This window comes from Bicyclus anynana, chromosome 2, assembly GCF_947172395.1.
Source record: "Bicyclus anynana chromosome 2, ilBicAnyn1.1, whole genome shotgun sequence".
NCBI classification, from domain to species: Eukaryota; Metazoa; Arthropoda; class Insecta; order Lepidoptera; family Nymphalidae; genus Bicyclus; species Bicyclus anynana.
Genome location: NC_069084.1, coordinates 18,325,553 through 18,342,775, shown reverse-complemented (window position 1 = coordinate 18,342,775; position 17,223 = coordinate 18,325,553). Strand labels below are relative to the sequence as shown.

The window sequence follows — 17,223 nt, the reverse complement described above, 5'->3', positions numbered from 1 at the left end:
TAAAAGGGCTTTATAAAATAATGTTCTCAATTATACAAAAGTTTTGTTATTTATTTTTCCAACTCAATTTTTTAAAGCTAGGTACTCGTATTCAGAAGGCCTCAGAAATTAATTCTTAATTAGCCAGAAAAAAAATATTAAGGAATGAGGTTCTCGTCTCAATTTTCGAGAAGGTTTTCAGATTTTAGTTTTAAGGGATGTAGGAAAATGAAACAATTTGACTAGACTACACGTGTGGAATTTATTTACGCTAAGTATTTACAATATTTACATAAATTTATCAATTATTACATAAAATCAGTATCCATTTGACATAACCAAGTTTCGTCTGGAAATCTGACTAGAAATATTAAAAAACCTTGTTACTTATCATTTTTACAACATTATACAGCACAATCACAATTATAGAGACTTAGTTCTTACTAAAAGATATTGGTTAAATGAGAATGCTGCAACTTGGCGTATTTTTTAATTTTTCTGGTCAGGCTAATGCTTTCAGTATATTAAAAGATGCGTTATTTTCCCCTTTTCCTTATTCTACGAGTATTTAATATCATCTGTAGTCAGCAGCAGCGTTAGCGAGGGTTTCTAAGGTGAGTGTCGACATTAGAAATAAACATTGTCATTAGATAGTCGATGGCTGGATATTACTATTGACCATATTTACTTTGCTAAAGACAAATCTTTTTTGGTCTCCATTTTTCAAGTTTGGATATCGGCAGATTGTCTGTAAAACCAGTTATTTCGACACTCGTACGCAAAAAAGAAGGGCTCATTTCTCCTTTCTGGGACTTTGGAGTCGCTAGAGCTGCCACTGCTTACATATGAACATACAGTTCGCATTAGATAACTTTGTAAGACTGAAGTTGCTGCAAATGAATAGACGGAAAAATTTATTCAACTCGGTGAGAAGAAATCCACAGGCTAACGATGAACGCAGCAATCAAAACAAGAAGAGAACGCTCTAACGGAAACCTCAGAGTTGATACACGGAGAAAAATTAATTACTCAAATGAGCTACTTTCGTAAGGAGCCTACAAATTACTACTTACTACAGGTGCAGCATACGCAAAATAAATGTCGTATACTTAGTAATGGTGCTGCTTACTGTGCGCTTAGAAGCTATACAATGTTACTTAAGGAGCTTATATACATGGAGGTTTACTAAGTATTTTAAGTATGGCGGTCCAGGATTTTTCTCAGACAGGATTTACCTACTCTAATGGATTTGTAACTTCAGAGTACAAAGTTAGTAGACGCGAACAAAGCTAGAGGAGGAGATGACTAGACTACGGGGTAGTAGGCGTCCTCCAGTAAGTGGCAGTTGTTGTCGGTGGCGGAGAACAGGATGTACCCGTCCTGTCCCCAGTCCTCGCCCCACGAGTTCTTCACGATCCAGTAGTCGACGCCTTCGCGCTGCCCATAGCCCACCACTGTCACGCCGTGGTTAGCAGGCTCGTTGTTACTATAAACAATTAATTAATATCAATAAATGCGGAAGGTTAATCATCACGAAATCTAGAAAACCGCTTTACGTGCAAAAATGAAATTTGGCACGAAGGTAGTCTATAGTTAGTTGTAGTAGTTATAGTAGTGGTGCTGGAGCTAAAACAACTAAAACGAAGAGGCTGTCCACCACCTGTCTTCAGGGGATCCTCGAGTACTTCGGCCACATTGCCAGGAGAGAAGAAGATAACTTAGAGAAACTAGTGATCACTGGCAAAGTGGAAGGAAAGAGACCTCGAGGACGTAGCCCGATGCCCGCGCGACATCGTGAAGAAGCAAGCTTGTGTTAGGGGTCACGACCCTCAGTAATGAGAAATACGACGCAAGGAGGAGGAGTCTATAGTTAGTAGGTATCCGCGCTAAGAACGGATTTCGCGATAGGGCCGGATTAAAGACGTCTAAGGGCGGACGAAATCGCCGGCGTCCGATAGTTAATATTTAAAAATAAAAACAACCTTTTTGTTTTATACACTAAGCTTTTTCCGAACTGGACAAGTTTACCTAACGAAGACTGTATAATCATCATTATCATTCGATGGACATCTAATGCTGGACATAAATCTTTAAGCACTTTCAAACAACACTGTTTTGAGCCACCATCATGTAGCTTCTCTTTGTAACCCTTGATGTTCTCGATCTACCTAGTAGGAGTCGACCATTCCAACAAGTGGAGTCACTAACGTCCATCGGTTCTTCGATCTACTATTGTCACTTCAACTTTGCAAAGCGTTAAGCAATCTCAACTTTGGTTCTTCTGCGAATCATTGCAATTCTCATTTAGTTATCATCATTAATCCGAGTAGAGACACTCTGATCGTAGCTCGCTCTATCATTTTGATCCAGACAAATTTGATCTATATGATGCCCATTATCAACGAATAAGTTATAAAGATAAAATGTTATATTCTAAGATATATGAGGTAACTTTGTCTACACATCGCTCTTTCGTCCCATAGCAACGAAATGGAGGGCGATATTTATGCTATCCTATTCATTGCGATGGTTGGAAAGAGACATCTATATTTTGACAAAATCATCTTGTTATCTCGTGAAACTTTTCTCACCAAGTAGGATCGAAGAAGATCCCGTTGTTGTACTTCATGACAGCATTGTTAGCGTTGATGGCGACAGTGACGGGCCCGTACTTGTACAGCGCCACCTTCATGGCGTTGACACTGAGGCGGGGCACGGCGGCGAAACCTTTGATGTTGTAGAACTCCGTCATGTTGTCTAGTTTGCATTTACCCACCTAAAAGGGAATTCTTTTGTCTACCAACCAACCATAAACTATCAGTAATTACATATGGGTAGGAAATCTATGTGAGACTATTTCCTCTATTGACGTCACATCATTGGCTATTTTATATCAAGAAATTGTAACTAAATTGCAGTTCTGAAATAAGTTTTGGAAACTGGACGTGCAATTCCGTAATCTCATCCATTCTCACTGTGAGCACAAGCTTCAAGCATTGCAACTTTAAATAAACTTGTTGTAAATACTTACAAGTTACAACAATATATTCTACAAATTAATATAAAAATATAGTCATTTTTTGTGAAATCCCGTGAAATGTGACCCTTCGGAATGTTAGTCTCCCACGACACAGTAAGCTTTACAAGTACTATACACTTAGTTTGTTTGGACAAAAGGAAAATGTCTGGTCTACATCTCGAAATAACTCCTACTCTGAGTTGCTACTAAATTTTCTCAAAATAAATCAAAGCTCAATCTATACTAATCTATACTAATATTATAAAGAGGTAAAGTTTGTAAGTTTGTAAGTTTGTCACATTTTTTAAATGGGGTAATCTTCGGAACTACTGGTCCGATTTTAAAAATTCTTTCACCAGTAGAATGCTTCATTATCGGGGAGTGCTATAGGCTATATTTTATATTGGTATCATATATATTAGCCGAGTTATCACAGTTTTTGTCATACAGGTCGGACTATAAACCTTTTAAACAGACTTATTCGCATGCGCTGCCTTAACCATTGTGTAAAATTGAAATTAATGTATCGAGACTTTATGTATCTTTAAAAGTTCTACAAAAAAGTCCGCGACACCATATATCTATCTTCTATATATTAGCAGATATAGTACCTTTTGTGTTTTAATAATTATTAATTTTATATACTTAGGTTTACGTCATTATTTATACAACTAAACTTTAATCCTTATTAAAATAAATTATTTAATAATCACAAGGATATTATGGAAATAAGATTTGCCCTTTACAGTATGTTAATTACTTAAATAGTTTCGGAGATAATACAAAATTTCTAAAAGACGCAGAAATTCCGCTATATGACGCCCGGCGCTTTCATTTATGTAGTTCCCGTTCCCGTGTGAATATGGGGATCAAACATAGCCTATGACACTCGCAAATAACGTAGCTTTCTATTGGTAAAACAATTTTCCAAATCGGTCCAGCAGATCCAGAGATTACCTCCTACAACCACACGAACTTTACCTCTTTATATTATTAGCATAGAAGTCTCTATTTCTCTTGGTCATACCACCACTCTCGAAGGACTGGACCGATTTTGCTAAGGGTAGGAGTAAGATAGAGAAGTTACAGGGTAGGATAGGGTACGGGTAGGGAATCGTAGGGGTAGTGTAGGGGTAGGGTAGGTTTAGGGTAGTGGTAGAGTAGGGGTAGAGGTAGGGTAGTGGTAGGGTAGAGGTACGGGTAGGATAGGGAAGTTGTAGGATAGGCGTGAGATAGGGGTACGGGTGGGATAGGGGTAGGAAAGGGATAGTGTACGGGGAGGGTAGGGGTAGGATGGGGGTAGGGGTAGGATGGGGATAGGGTGTAGGGTAGGGGTAGGTTTGGGGTAGGGTAGGTGTAGGGGTAGTAGTAAAGTTTACATCGAAATTTACGCGGACGAAGTCGCGGGCGTCCGCTAGTATTGTATAAACGGGCTCAGAATCTCATAATTCAAGCCTCATAGATCAATAAGGCAATAAATAGTACCTCATCCAGATATAATCCGTATTCCATCTGCGTCGGCAGTCCGTGTCTCAAAATGTATTTGTAGGCGCCCTCCACAGTTCCTCCCGCGCAGCCCGTATTCTGGAAACTGAATAAAAAAAATTAACTAGATCATTCTAAAATTGTGTATTCGAAATGTCAAAAGAAGCGGCAAAATTTTATAGACTATAGCACATCACTATAAACGTTTCGCAACACTATAAGCCGCGGCGCCCGCGCGTCGCGCATAGACCACAGTAGATATAACAAGCAGTATAATAACTCGGCCGTATTTTTGAAATAAATACCTACAGCCGCGCGCTCCGTAAACATGTGATAGGGCTGCCCGCCTGCAGCATTTTAATTACATTTGCCAACTTTGTGTTTCCATTTAGTTATGTGATTGTAAATATACTTTTTTTAAAATAAACAAATAAAATACTTTGTAAATTGTAGTAAAATAGGAAGTGATCAATAAAATGCGTGTTGTTTTTTGATTGGTAGATTTAAATAAGGCTGATACTAATCAATGATCTTGAAGGACCTTCATATATTTATTTTGGTGATGCCATCTAGGTATTACCACCACACTAGGTGACCAAATAATAAAAAATCAGTCAAGTGCGTGTCGGGCAACGCGCAGTGTAGGGTTCCGTAGATTATGTTAGCACTTTAATCCCTTATGTAATGCACAAAAATACCGATAACGATACCCCCACACTATAGAATAGACGATAAAAAATTGATCCTGACTTGGCATGTAGGGAAGGAACTACAAAAAACAAATTGAGATTGACCGGGTTCGCTAGTAGTTTAATAAAAAAATCTGGATAGGTATATTAATATCAGCTGGCTCTTTACTCTTTTTATTCAAATACATTAAAGTATGAGCAACACAATAATGTTGTTAAATTCAAACAACTTCTTTACTTAACTTCTTTATTACATTAAAATACAGGTATAGAAAACATACATGTCATAAGATTTAAATCTATGTATTACATAATAATCAAAGAAAACAACCTAAATGAAGAAGTTGATAAATAATTATTTAATAATATTATATTACCGTTTACGTCATTTACCTATTTACACAATTTTATCATTGAAGCATTTATTTATATATATATTTTTTAAATTATGCCTTTAGAATACAAAATATTAATCAAACTTTATAAAAATAATAACTTTTTTCCTAGTCGTCATAATTAAAAAATCCAATACACTGCGTTCGTCACCGCGGCACAGTCGCAACGGTCTTCACCCCACGATCACCCCACGTACGAGGTGCTTAGGTACAGCTCGCGTTTCGACCTTTAGTATGAAGTCCACCTACTGGTTATACTGTGCATAGACCATAGTGACCATAGGCAGTCGACTACAACGTTGATTAGCGAACGCACTCGGGGTCGAGTGGGCTACTTACGTAATATTAATAACAACCCCAGTTTTTGATTTGTATAACCATAATTTTCTTTTAAAAAGTGTATGAATAGAATACGAAATAGTAATTCCTATAAGACATTTGACATTGAAAAATATTTATAAGGCCAAACAACGTATGTCGGGTCTAGTATCTCTATAACACTCACCCCCAAGCACAGTCGACCATAGACTGCTCCGACAGGTCCAGGTTCCTGCCACCGTTGCTGCGTGCCAGAGCGCCCTCTACGGCTGCCGTGCTGGAGAACGCCCAGCAGGAGCCGCACGAGGCCTGATCTGCAACGAAACATTAGGAAACTAGCAGATGCCCGCAATAGGGATGATGACACTTTTTTAAATTGTATATAAATTAAGAGTATGCTAATAGTAAAGCAATTTTGTAAAAGGAACAGGGTATCTGCGATCATTACTTCCGGAGCTACAGGGATTTAAAGGGTCAGATTTGCGGCGCTGACGCGGATCCCTGAAAAACGCCTCATACAAAATGACACGAACTTATGACGTCGTAGGTAATGTAATGATCGTTAGATTTGTATGTGCGTTCAAACAAAATTACTTATATCTTCGTTATTTGTGCGTTTATGTATATAGTTTATATATTAAAAAATGTCACATTTAATGTAAGGAAGTTAAAACTGTATGAATATTCTTCTAATTACGATAAAAGATTTTTAATAGATTTTGAAATTTTATAATCTAATATCCAGACAATATTTGCTTTTTATGTCTAAATTAGTTAACATTGACTAACCCGAATGGATCATAAAAGTCAATAAATCAAACCTAGTCATCATCCCCATTTCTTCCACAACCGAAAATTGTGCATCATTCTTTTTTCCCCAGCTCGGCAATTTTATTCTATTTTTGAATGATTCATTTTCCGGTTTTCACAAAAAAACTTGCATTAACATCATACCCCTTTGATTTGTAAAAGATTTTCCTTTATTTTTAAACGATTTATTTTCCGATTTCAGTGATTCAAGCGTTTTATTTATGATGTGGAGCTGCATGCATCTAATGCTTACTTGTTACTCGCTTAAGTCTACCTAGTGGGGAAGTCGACCAATAGGTACTGTGTTTTTCTGGTGGCGTGGTCACCATTCCAATATCTGGGAATTCCAACCACTATACTCATATGTTTGTAATTTAATTAACAACTACACCCTGATACCGAAATATAATGCTGCAAGTCAAAAAGAGTTTTATCACAAACAATTTATAAAACTTACTTTTGACACTAGTGATGAAACCCTCGATCCTCATATCGTAATACTTGGGCAACTCCTCGACCAGTTTATCCACCTCCTCATCAGTGTGCGGGAAGGGCACCGACCCAATGTGCTGGGTTGAGGGTCTGGTGGCTCTCAGGCTGGCCAGCTCATCATCAGTCCAGTCAGAGAACTTGTTTACCGTCATCTTGTAGCTCAGGTTCTTTTTGTTGTGCTCCATGACACGTCTGCAATTGTGAAATACTTGTTTAATTAAGAGATTTCTTGGATATTTATAGGCCTCAAAGGCCTGAAACTGTTCTCGTAGATCAAGTTCGTGCCGGCATATGTGACCAGGGATATATTATATGCAAGAGAAAACCCTTAACGTGGGACCCTAATCTATACTAATATTATAAAGATGAAGAGTTTGTTTGTTTGTTTGATTGATTGAACGCGCTAATCTCAGGAACTACTGGTCCGATTTGAAAATTTTTTTCAGTGTTAGATAGCCCATTTATCGAGGAAGGCTATATATTATCCCCATATTCCTACGGGAACGCGAACCACGCGTTTGAAATCGCGCGGCGTCAGCTGTAATACTTCAAATCATTATAGAATCCAAAGTTTTAACAACCAACTTGAAAATTCTTAAGAATTTGTTCTTAACTAGCTGACGCCACGCAGTTTCGGAATTAATACTCATTATTTCTAACAATTTTTACCGTATTCCGAATGATTAGTTTTACCTTTAACGTATTAGATGAAAAGGTAGGTAAGTACGCAATCATAAACCACAAACCCTTACCTCCAATTCTCCTTAAAGATTTCCTTTCGGTTTTCTTGTTCATTGTTTCTGTACTTTTTGTTGTGACGATCAACATAACTGAAACAAAAATAATAACACGTGAGTATCTACTTTTGGGTTTTGAGAGCTGTTTACTAATATTTTAAGTTATTTCATTTGATCCAGGTAACTAAAACTAAAGATGTCATCGTCTGAACACTTACATGGTGACGTAGCACCTACTACCTATCTCCCCCTGAGAGAAACAGCATCAGTCCAATGCAATGGCTGATATAACTATCTCTGATTCAAAAATTCGACAACTTTACCAATAATATTATTGGTAAAATACATTTGAATATCTTGAAGATGTTGGTATTGATGTTTACCTGCTGAAAGCTTCATCAATCTCTGGAGACACAAGCTGTACGGGTGTTTCATCAGAGGCATCTAAAAGTGTCACTGCAGACCCATTGCAAGCTTGCTCTACAAAGAAATACAATCAATAATTAAACCTCAATAGCTCAACGTTAAAGGGGCCGGACTCATCACCGAGGGGTGGTGGTTCGATCCCCGCCTACTGGATTATTGTCGTACCCACTCCTAGTACAATCTTTCCCGACTAGTTGGAGTTAGAATGTGAATTAAATGAATTGAAATGTGTGAATATAAAAAATCGATAGATTTCAAAGCCAAATTTAAACAAACCAAACGCTGATATTAATTTGGCACCGTCTTCAAACTAATTTCAAAAAGCATTTAATTTTAAAGCGTTGCACATTTTTGTTTATCTATTTCAATAGATAAACTTTTTAAAAAGCCTTTTCAGCCTATATGAAATAGTATGAAGCAGACTCCGCTTGACAATCTCACAGGATTTACAAGTCTTCCTCCAGAAGTCGTATTCCTTACATTATGAAAATCGTGACTTTTTTTCATTCTTTATAAGTTAGCCCTTGAGCTCGGTAGGGGCCAAAGCCTCCCACCAGCCAGACCTGGACCAATTAAGAAAATTTCAATCACCCCAGCCGGGGATCGAACCCAGGACCTCCGTTTTGTGAATCCACCGCGCATACCACTGCGCCACGGAGGCCGTCAAAACTCGAATATATTCATCTTTGACTTCACGGTATCATAATGTATAGTATATGGTAGATAGTAAGGAGAATCAGGAAAGAGTATATTGGAGCAGCGGAGTGAAATTCCATTAGGCTTAGACCTCATTCGCACGAGAGTTTTTTTAACGGACGTTAAATAAGCGTTCAAATATAATATGAAGTTAAGTGAAGGTCTATTTCCGACACCCAAAATTAAAAATGCAACACTGCTCGAAAAAACCGTCGTGTTTCAAAAACGCAGTCGTGTAGACATTTACCTGGGAATGCATTTGTTGCAACGTCCGTTAAAAACTCACGTGCGAATGAGGGCTAAAACAGCTTTCAATCTTATTTCCTTAGGCCTGTGCATGCGTCATTAAGAGTGTGCAATATGTAATTTGGTGGTTACAAATGGTTCTGGATCTCAGATTCTGGAAAAGTTAGGAGCCTGATATTTGGGTAAATGATATTTCAAAGTGTTAGTTAGCTTCGTTATAACTATACAAAATACACAATTTGTAAAACTTTACTCGATAGTTTATTTTTTTGAATTTTTCATTTTGCTTTCAATCTCAGGAAAAGCAAACTTATTTTCTTAAATTTTTGTTTTGTATAGAAAATTAGGTATATATCTTGAACATGGCCATTTTGTTTTTGGTCATGTTGTTTAATTTACTTGCAATTAGGTAAAAATGGTTTTGGCGCTCACTGCATCGCGTGTCAATCGCTCCGTGCTTTTCACTCACGTAAAAGTCATAATTCGGCGTCTCGTTTGCGCTTCGAATTTTATCCATATCGTACCGACGCGCTGCGCGCTCTTAAAACAGGCATATAAAGTTGATGACTATTTTATTACCTAGACTATAATCCAGTTGTTGTAGTTGCGGGGTAGAGTAGTCGTAGTACCGCCAGACTTCGTGCCCCGACAGCGTGCCGAGCCACAGGTTGCTTGACTTGCTCTCCCGACTGTTGACAGTTATCGGATTAGTTATGAGTACCTCCTTCCACTTCATTGGCAATATTGTTTTTTTTTTTTTAATTTATTTCGTACCAATATTAGTAACACACAAAAGTAAAAAGAAAAACAGTGGACAAGGAAACACTTATCTCTATAAGAGATCTCTGCCAGTGACCCTTGGCAGTGGGAGAGATTGTAAACAAAAGAAATGGATAGGTAAACAAAGGTATGGTATATATAGACATATGGTATGTATAGGTAGACAAAAAAAGTGAGGAAACATATTATACTTAATACATAAATAATAAAAGTAAATAATATTAAATTATTGTTTGGGTAAAGGGTAACTAAAGTCTTACCTACGCTGCGATAGGGCCGGTAGGGTGTACCTATACTATAGCCCTACTCGACGTGTACTGTTTACCAAGAAATAATTAAATATAAGGGTATACATCGCTATTCATTTTACATCTATTAATTTAGTACATTACTGCAGGAGAGGCATTGATGGACGAACGTCTGAACAAGTCCTTCCAGTCCAAGTAATTAAAATCTTAATTACACAGCTACAGGCTACAGCGTTGAAAAAACTGATTCAAGAAAGAAAAATTTGAAAAATCCGAAATAAAATATAACTTAGTCACCCTAGGGATTTTTGGAAAACTATTCAAATTAGATTTTTAGATTTCTAGATGGTGTACCATTTGCGTATTATCCATTATTTACGGGACACCCTGTATATATATATAACGAAGTATATAACTAGATATACTCACAACACGGGGACGTCGAACCCATCCTTATGCGGTATAACGTACAGTGTTTTCTCTGTCTTCTTTTCAATATCAGCGTCCAAATACTTCCAGACATCCACAACTTTGTCATTGTAAGTCACTTGACCTGAAAAATATTTAAATACACTCATTAGTAATGAACGATTAATTTATTTTGCTATTCTCAAAACGGGCAACATAAACCCCTGTATTTTCCACTTCTAAACCGAAGCACTTAGTCTACATTCGCACGAGAGCTTTTTTGACGAACGTTAAACAAGCGTTCAAATACAACAAATGCATTCCCAAGTATATGTTCACACGACAGCGTTTTTAAAACACGACGTTTATTTTCGAGCAGTGTTGCATTTTCAATTTTGGCCATTGGAAATAGACCTTCATACGCTCATCGGCCGACCCCTAGTGGCCAAGTGCGGAAAGGGCCCAGAAAAGAAGAAGATAGACCCTTCATTATTACCCGACTACAAGAAGGGTTATGTTTTTCGCGCGTATCTTGTATGTATGTATGTAATATTCTTTATTACCTCATATCTTCCAAGCCACTGAACGGATTTACGTAATTAGGATATCATTAGATTTGTCTCAATGACCCAAGTGTTTTTAAATAGGTGAAACTAAAAAAATAACAAGACGACTGTGAGACGCTATAGACTCGAGGTAAAAAAATTTTTTTTCTAATATTGCAATATGGATATCAAATTCAAGAGCTTTTTGCGAGGATTCTAAAATGGTAAACAGTCGGGACCTTAGATATTGGATAGAATGATTTTCTTCTACATTATTTAATAAGTCCCGACTGTTTTCTAATTGCTTTCTACACTTCTGGACTGATCTTATTTTTTTTCTTTTCAGTTTTTTTATACTTTATGCAGTCGGGTTTTTTTATTTGTTTAATTAATTTATTTTTTAACTTTATACTATGTTTTGAACGCTTTTTTAACGTCAGTTAAAAAACCCTCGTGTGAATGAGGGTTTATTTGGCCGATGTTTCAAAACAGCACAGTAACATTTGAAGCTGTACTATATTTTTGTATTGTTTTTTTCTTTTACCAACAAGCTTAACAAACAAAATGAAAAAACAAATCAAATAAGTGTTCTTAAAATATCGTAAAACTTGTTAACTTGGTATATTACGAGTAGCTTGTCCTTGTTGGGGGTAAAGATGAATTAAAAATGTCGTAAAACGTTGTAACAAACTTTTTTTGATAAAGTAACGGTTTAATTATCAAGATTTTTTGAAATAGATAGTTAGCGTAGGCCAGGGCCGGGATTCCCTTTTTACCTTCATATGTGAAACCGTCGACTGTGGGCAAAAAGTTTATTGCCTCCCCGTCTAAATCTTCCTCTGTGCACACATACTCGTTGGTCACTTGTTCGTCCGTTTTTGGGTAAATCTATGAAATTAAGACATCGTTTACTTCATGTAGACTTAGTTTACATTGTTGTGAATACGTCTTATAACATTACTTCCATAGTGGGTATGAATTAGTGATCGATACTGATGATACTGATCAAAAACTGCTCGACAGATTTTAACGAAACTTGTTACAATTATTCTTCATACTCCTGGGCAGGTTATAGTATACTTTTCATCACGCTACGATCAATAGGAGCAGAGCAGTGAAGGGAAATGTTGGGAAAACGGGAGAAGTTACTCCATTTTTACAGCGATACTACTGTAAGGGCTGGATTAAAGAGGTCTAAGGGCGGGCGAAGTCGTGAGCGTCCGCTAGTCTATACTAATATTATAAAGCTGAAGATTTTGTTTGGTTGAACGCTCTAATCTCAGAAACTACTGGTTCGATTTGAAAAAATTCTTCAGTCTTAGATAGCCCATTTGTCGAGGAAGGCTATAGGCTGTGTATTATCCCCGCATTCCTACGGGAACGGGAAACACGCGGGTAAAACGCGTAGTCCATGATAAAACCCGCCAAGTAGGTACGATTCGGTCTCACGCGCGATGGGTTCCATAACATTAATTAAAATAAATAAGTTTGTTGTACAAGTAATTTTATACTTGTAATTGAACATTGTGGGGTGAACATCCGAGAATATTCCAGTGTTGGTGTGAAATGGACATAGAGTGATTTGTCGCGGAGAATACGAGAGAATAAATAAATTATTCATTGTCATGAGGTTGTAAATATAATGTGTGCTTACAGTGAACTGTTTTCCATATAAATATTCGGTTTCACCGACGTAGTAGTGCTTGACCGTGCCGCCGTAGTAGTCCACGCGAGACTTGTTCCCGTTGTACCTGCGATACGAAAATTGTCAAATTATATCACAGTCTAAGGCCTGGTTCGGACTACTTTAGCATTTTACTCGAGTAGCATACTAAACTACTTGTTACCAAAAATCGTTCGTACTCGACTAAAGTAGTCTGAACTAGGCATAAGATCCGTATTAGAAACGACTGCGAGTTTCTGCGTGATGCCTGTCAACAAAAACACGAACATACAGACAGACGGACAAAAAATAAAAAAAATATATTTTTGGCTTCAATATTGATTATATATGCTTTGTAGAGAAGACCTTGAGTGCAGTCACGCACTTGTGATCATTGTATGTAGGTTTAAGAGATTTCTTGACAGTTAACTAACATACACTATTCTAGTCAAGGCACTCCCCGCCTATTATGTTAAGGTGTTAAATGTGGCATATTTTTTGAAAAGAAATGATTTTTCTTTTTTTCCAGGATGGAATAACCTAGACTAATGAGACATCAACTAACCATATCTCGAAAGGTTTAATGACCCCAGCCAGTATGTTTGTCTCATCGCCCATGAAGTGGTACTCCGTCGGCAATTTCAATGTTTTCGGCTCGTCGTCTGAAAAAAAAATACATAAAAATATTAAAAAAAAAAACTAGGTTTTCGCACCTAAACTTCTGAACCAATTTTTATGAATTTTGGTACGCTACGCTACGAGGACGGCCGTGATAGCCCAGTGGATATGACCTCTGCCTCCGATTCCGGAGGGTGTGGGTTCGAATCCGGTCCGGGGCATGCACCTCCAACTTTTCAGTTGTGTGCATTTTAAGAAATTAAATATCACGTGTCTCAAACGGTGAAGGAAAACATCGTGAGGAAACCTGCACACCAGAAAATTTCTTAATTCTCTGCGTGTGTGAAGTCTGCCAATCCGCATTGGGCCAACGTGGTGGACTATTGGCCTAAACCCTCTCATTCTGAGAGGAGACTCGAGCTGAGCAGTGAGCCGTATATGGGTTGATAACGACGACGACAACGAGGACTGTACCATCATTTTGTGGTAGAAGAAACATCTTTAGAAAATCCCAGGATGTGTGACACCATGGGTGTAGGTGACCAATATACCTTACCTAGAAACCATAAAATTTCAGCTAACATAATATATTGCGTTATTTTAATTGGCCTTGATGTCCGCGACCACCCTGTAGAGTATATGATAATCTTTACGAGAAACCCTCTATATTTTACACGAAAAAGTATTGATAGAAGGGGGTGAAATAGGAGTTGAATACATCGATTTTTACGCGGACGAAGTCGCGGGCGTCCGCTAGTATTGTGTAAAAATGACCTATAAAGATGAAATTTGGCAGAAAGGTAGTTTATAATTAGTAGACATCCGCTAAGAACGGAGGTCTAAAGGCAGATGTAGTCTATGACGTCCGATGGTACAATAAATTATGAATGTAAATATTACCCGTACTTAATGAACTCTTACCAATAGGTTGAATTTTGATGAAGGACATAATACGTAAAACCTTTTTAACTAAATTAATCTTTTAGAGTAAAGTCGTGATTGTTTGTATGGAATCCATACAAACCATATTGTTTGAATGGAGCACCCATCTTTTCCCAATTATAGACTTTCGTTGTGGATTGAGGCAAGAATTTTATGCTGTTGCTATCCAGACGCCTGCGACTTCGTCCGCCCTTAGACCTCCTTAATCCTGCCCTATCGCAAAATCCGTTCTTAACGGACGTGTACTACCTATGAAATACCTCCCTACCAAATTTCAACTTTGTACATCAAGCGGTTATCGAGATTTCATAATGAATGACCTTTCGCATTTAGGTATATGTATATTAGTATTTTATATTAAAAAAAATATGTACATATTTAAAAATTATATGACTATAATTACACAGAGATCTTTATGGCCTTCTGAGACCATACTAAATCGGGTTTTAAGATAACGAAACAAAATAATGAGCTTTACCTAATAATACACCCTTGAGAGGTCTTTTTATTATAGAACTATAGACTGTGATGGCCAGAACTTCGTCAAAAAAATTAACTCTGTTATATTAAGTCAAATTTTTGTTCTGTTATATTTCTCTGTTATATTAAGTCAAATTTCAACCAATAGGGCGCAATCGAAAATATTACTTAGTAGATTGCTCTCTTTTATTGTTATTGGCTGAAAAAGATGAGACTTTGACTACTATATTTCATTGCGTTAGAGTCCTCATAACTTTAACTTAAGTTTACGTCTAATTATTATCACCATCTCATTATTATTACTTGACGTTTCGTAATTGTGTTTATAAACTAAGCTTGATTGATATAAATAAATTTTGAGTTTGAGTTTGAAAGAGATGGAACTGTGCCTACTCCGCCGCCATTGATTTTTTTATCTATTTATCTCCACTTCACATGCTAGACATACTGTTCATTAGCTCTTACATAAAAAGCTTTAATAATAATATTCCCTGCCCTGCCCTTTATTCTGTGATAAGAAATTACATTTTTTTACATCTATTACATTATGTTTTAGTTTATTTACAAAAATCTCTTAGCACAGTGTGCCTTTCGGAATAGGCCTCCTCCAGCTCGTAGGTGTTTTTTCAAAGTCTGTTTTATTTTATTCGGAATCCTACTCCCTTTTGACTGCCTGGTTCTCCTTTTTTTGATATATTATGAAACTTTCTCCTATCATATTGCCTGCTCTTCGCATTTCATTGATGCCCAGTATATTGTAGTTGATTTTTATCTAGAGCTTCTTCAAAAAAAGTTTAGGGTTGCTATTTGAAATGTTTCACATCTTTTATTTTTTCTAGCTGGAGGGTTTTGATCGGACATCCCACGGGGATCAGCTGGATTGGGATTTTTTGCTATTTATGTAATATTTTAGGTAAGGGTTAAAAATATGAGGTCACGGGCGTCCGCTGGTATCTAATCTAATAAAAATAAATCAAAATATGACCATTTTAAAGGTTGGTAAAAATGTTTAAAACCTCTCACCCAAAACATAGGAAAAGCCAGGATCTAACGCTGACACTAAAACTAAAATTAAATAAAGTGAAGCCATAATGGCTAATGGGGAACTAAAATATAAAAAGTCTACTATCTCTGCTTTTATATACAAAATATTTATCTCAAACGTTCATATAGCGGAATTAGGATAAAGGCCCGTATACATTCACCTCACACGCAAGAGACGGGACAGTTCCGCGACATAGATTATGTAGATTTTAATTTTGCAAAAGTTGAGTGTGACATTGTATCAAGAAGTTTTGGGTTCGAGTCCCGGTTCCAGCAATGAAATACTGAGCTGTTCATATTTCTAAGAAATTTGTCAACCCAGTGGAGGGGGAAGTGGGTGGTGAAACTGGTGATACAACCCTGTGCCTTAGAGAGCACGTTAAATGCCGCAGTGTTTATTATTACTATCATAGTAATCGTATATCATTCTAAGCCCACCAAACCGCAACGTGGTTCAGAGCTTTATATCCCAAAATTTGCATGAGAGGCACTAGAGCACATACAATTATCGTGAAAGCGTCAGAAACAAACAAACTCTCTTTTCTGGGCTCTTCTCGGACCAAGGCGGTTTTGGAACCCTAGTAACCATAATTTTAAGTTTTGGACTAATTATAATCAACTTTATGTAATAATATGACCTGATGTTTCGAAAGCACTTGTAAACAAAGCCTAATCGAAATAAATGAATTTTAAATTTAAATTTGAAAACATTTAAATTTGTTAACATTAGTTAGATTATGTATTCATCCTGTGAATACGATCCTTTATAATGTAACTATTTAATTTGATAAAATCAAATCGAAATATGTGTTATCGTTTTTATAAACACTAACTAAATCCTATTTAACTAACAACTTTCCCAAAACAGTTTTATGCGATAAGCTTTTAATAACTAGTTAATTAGGTACCTACACTTGTTTTTACATAAGTAAAACTTGAAATAACCTTTTATGCCCTTGGACGCGTACTAAACGTTTTATTCATTATTATTCATATTAATTTCGGAGAAGTTGTATCCTCACTGAAATAATTACAGGCAGAACCGACCTGACCTTCGGTTCTACCAACTGCACTAGTTTCACTTCGTATAACCTCAGTAATCGCTTCAACAACGACATGTTCTTCTTGCTCACATAGCCGAATATGGGTTGATAAAGATTAACTATCAATCCATATTCGAATTACACTACGAAACATTATCGA

The 17,223-nt window shown here is 36.9% G+C and overlaps 1 protein-coding gene across 1 annotated transcript; it reads right to left on the bottom strand.

Moving 5' to 3' along the window:
• Positions 1 to 222: 222 nt before the first annotated feature.
• On the bottom strand, positions 223 to 16,104 carry LOC112053014 (pro-cathepsin H). The gene is made up of 13 exons (XM_024092272.2): positions 16,000 to 16,104; positions 13,502 to 13,598; positions 12,928 to 13,024; positions 12,050 to 12,161; positions 10,750 to 10,873; positions 9,872 to 9,981; positions 8,308 to 8,404; positions 7,940 to 8,017; positions 7,153 to 7,379; positions 6,073 to 6,199; positions 4,484 to 4,589; positions 2,571 to 2,755; positions 223 to 1,465 (listed from the first exon to the last, which is right to left on the bottom strand). Exons 1-13 carry the CDS (start codon positions 16,064 to 16,066, stop codon positions 1,285 to 1,287), a joined length of 1,608 nt encoding a protein of 535 aa, XP_023948040.2. The 5' UTR covers positions 16,067 to 16,104; the 3' UTR covers positions 223 to 1,284.
• Between the last annotated feature and the right edge of the window lie 1,119 nt (positions 16,105 to 17,223).

Bases quoted from the DNA above. Each gene is read 5' to 3' on its own strand.
- LOC112053014 (XM_024092272.2), bottom strand. From the start codon at position 16,066: ATGGCTTCACTTTATTTAATTTTAGTTTTAGTGTCAGCGTTAGATCCT. The intron at 13,599-15,999 runs GTGAGAGGTTTT...TTTTTTTTTCAG, and splicing joins TGGCTTTTCCTATGTTTTGG to ACGACGAGCCGAAAACATTG. The intron at 8,405-9,871 runs GTAATAAAATAG...ATTTCTTTGTAG, and splicing joins ACAACTGGATTATAGTCTAG to AGCAAGCTTGCAATGGGTCT.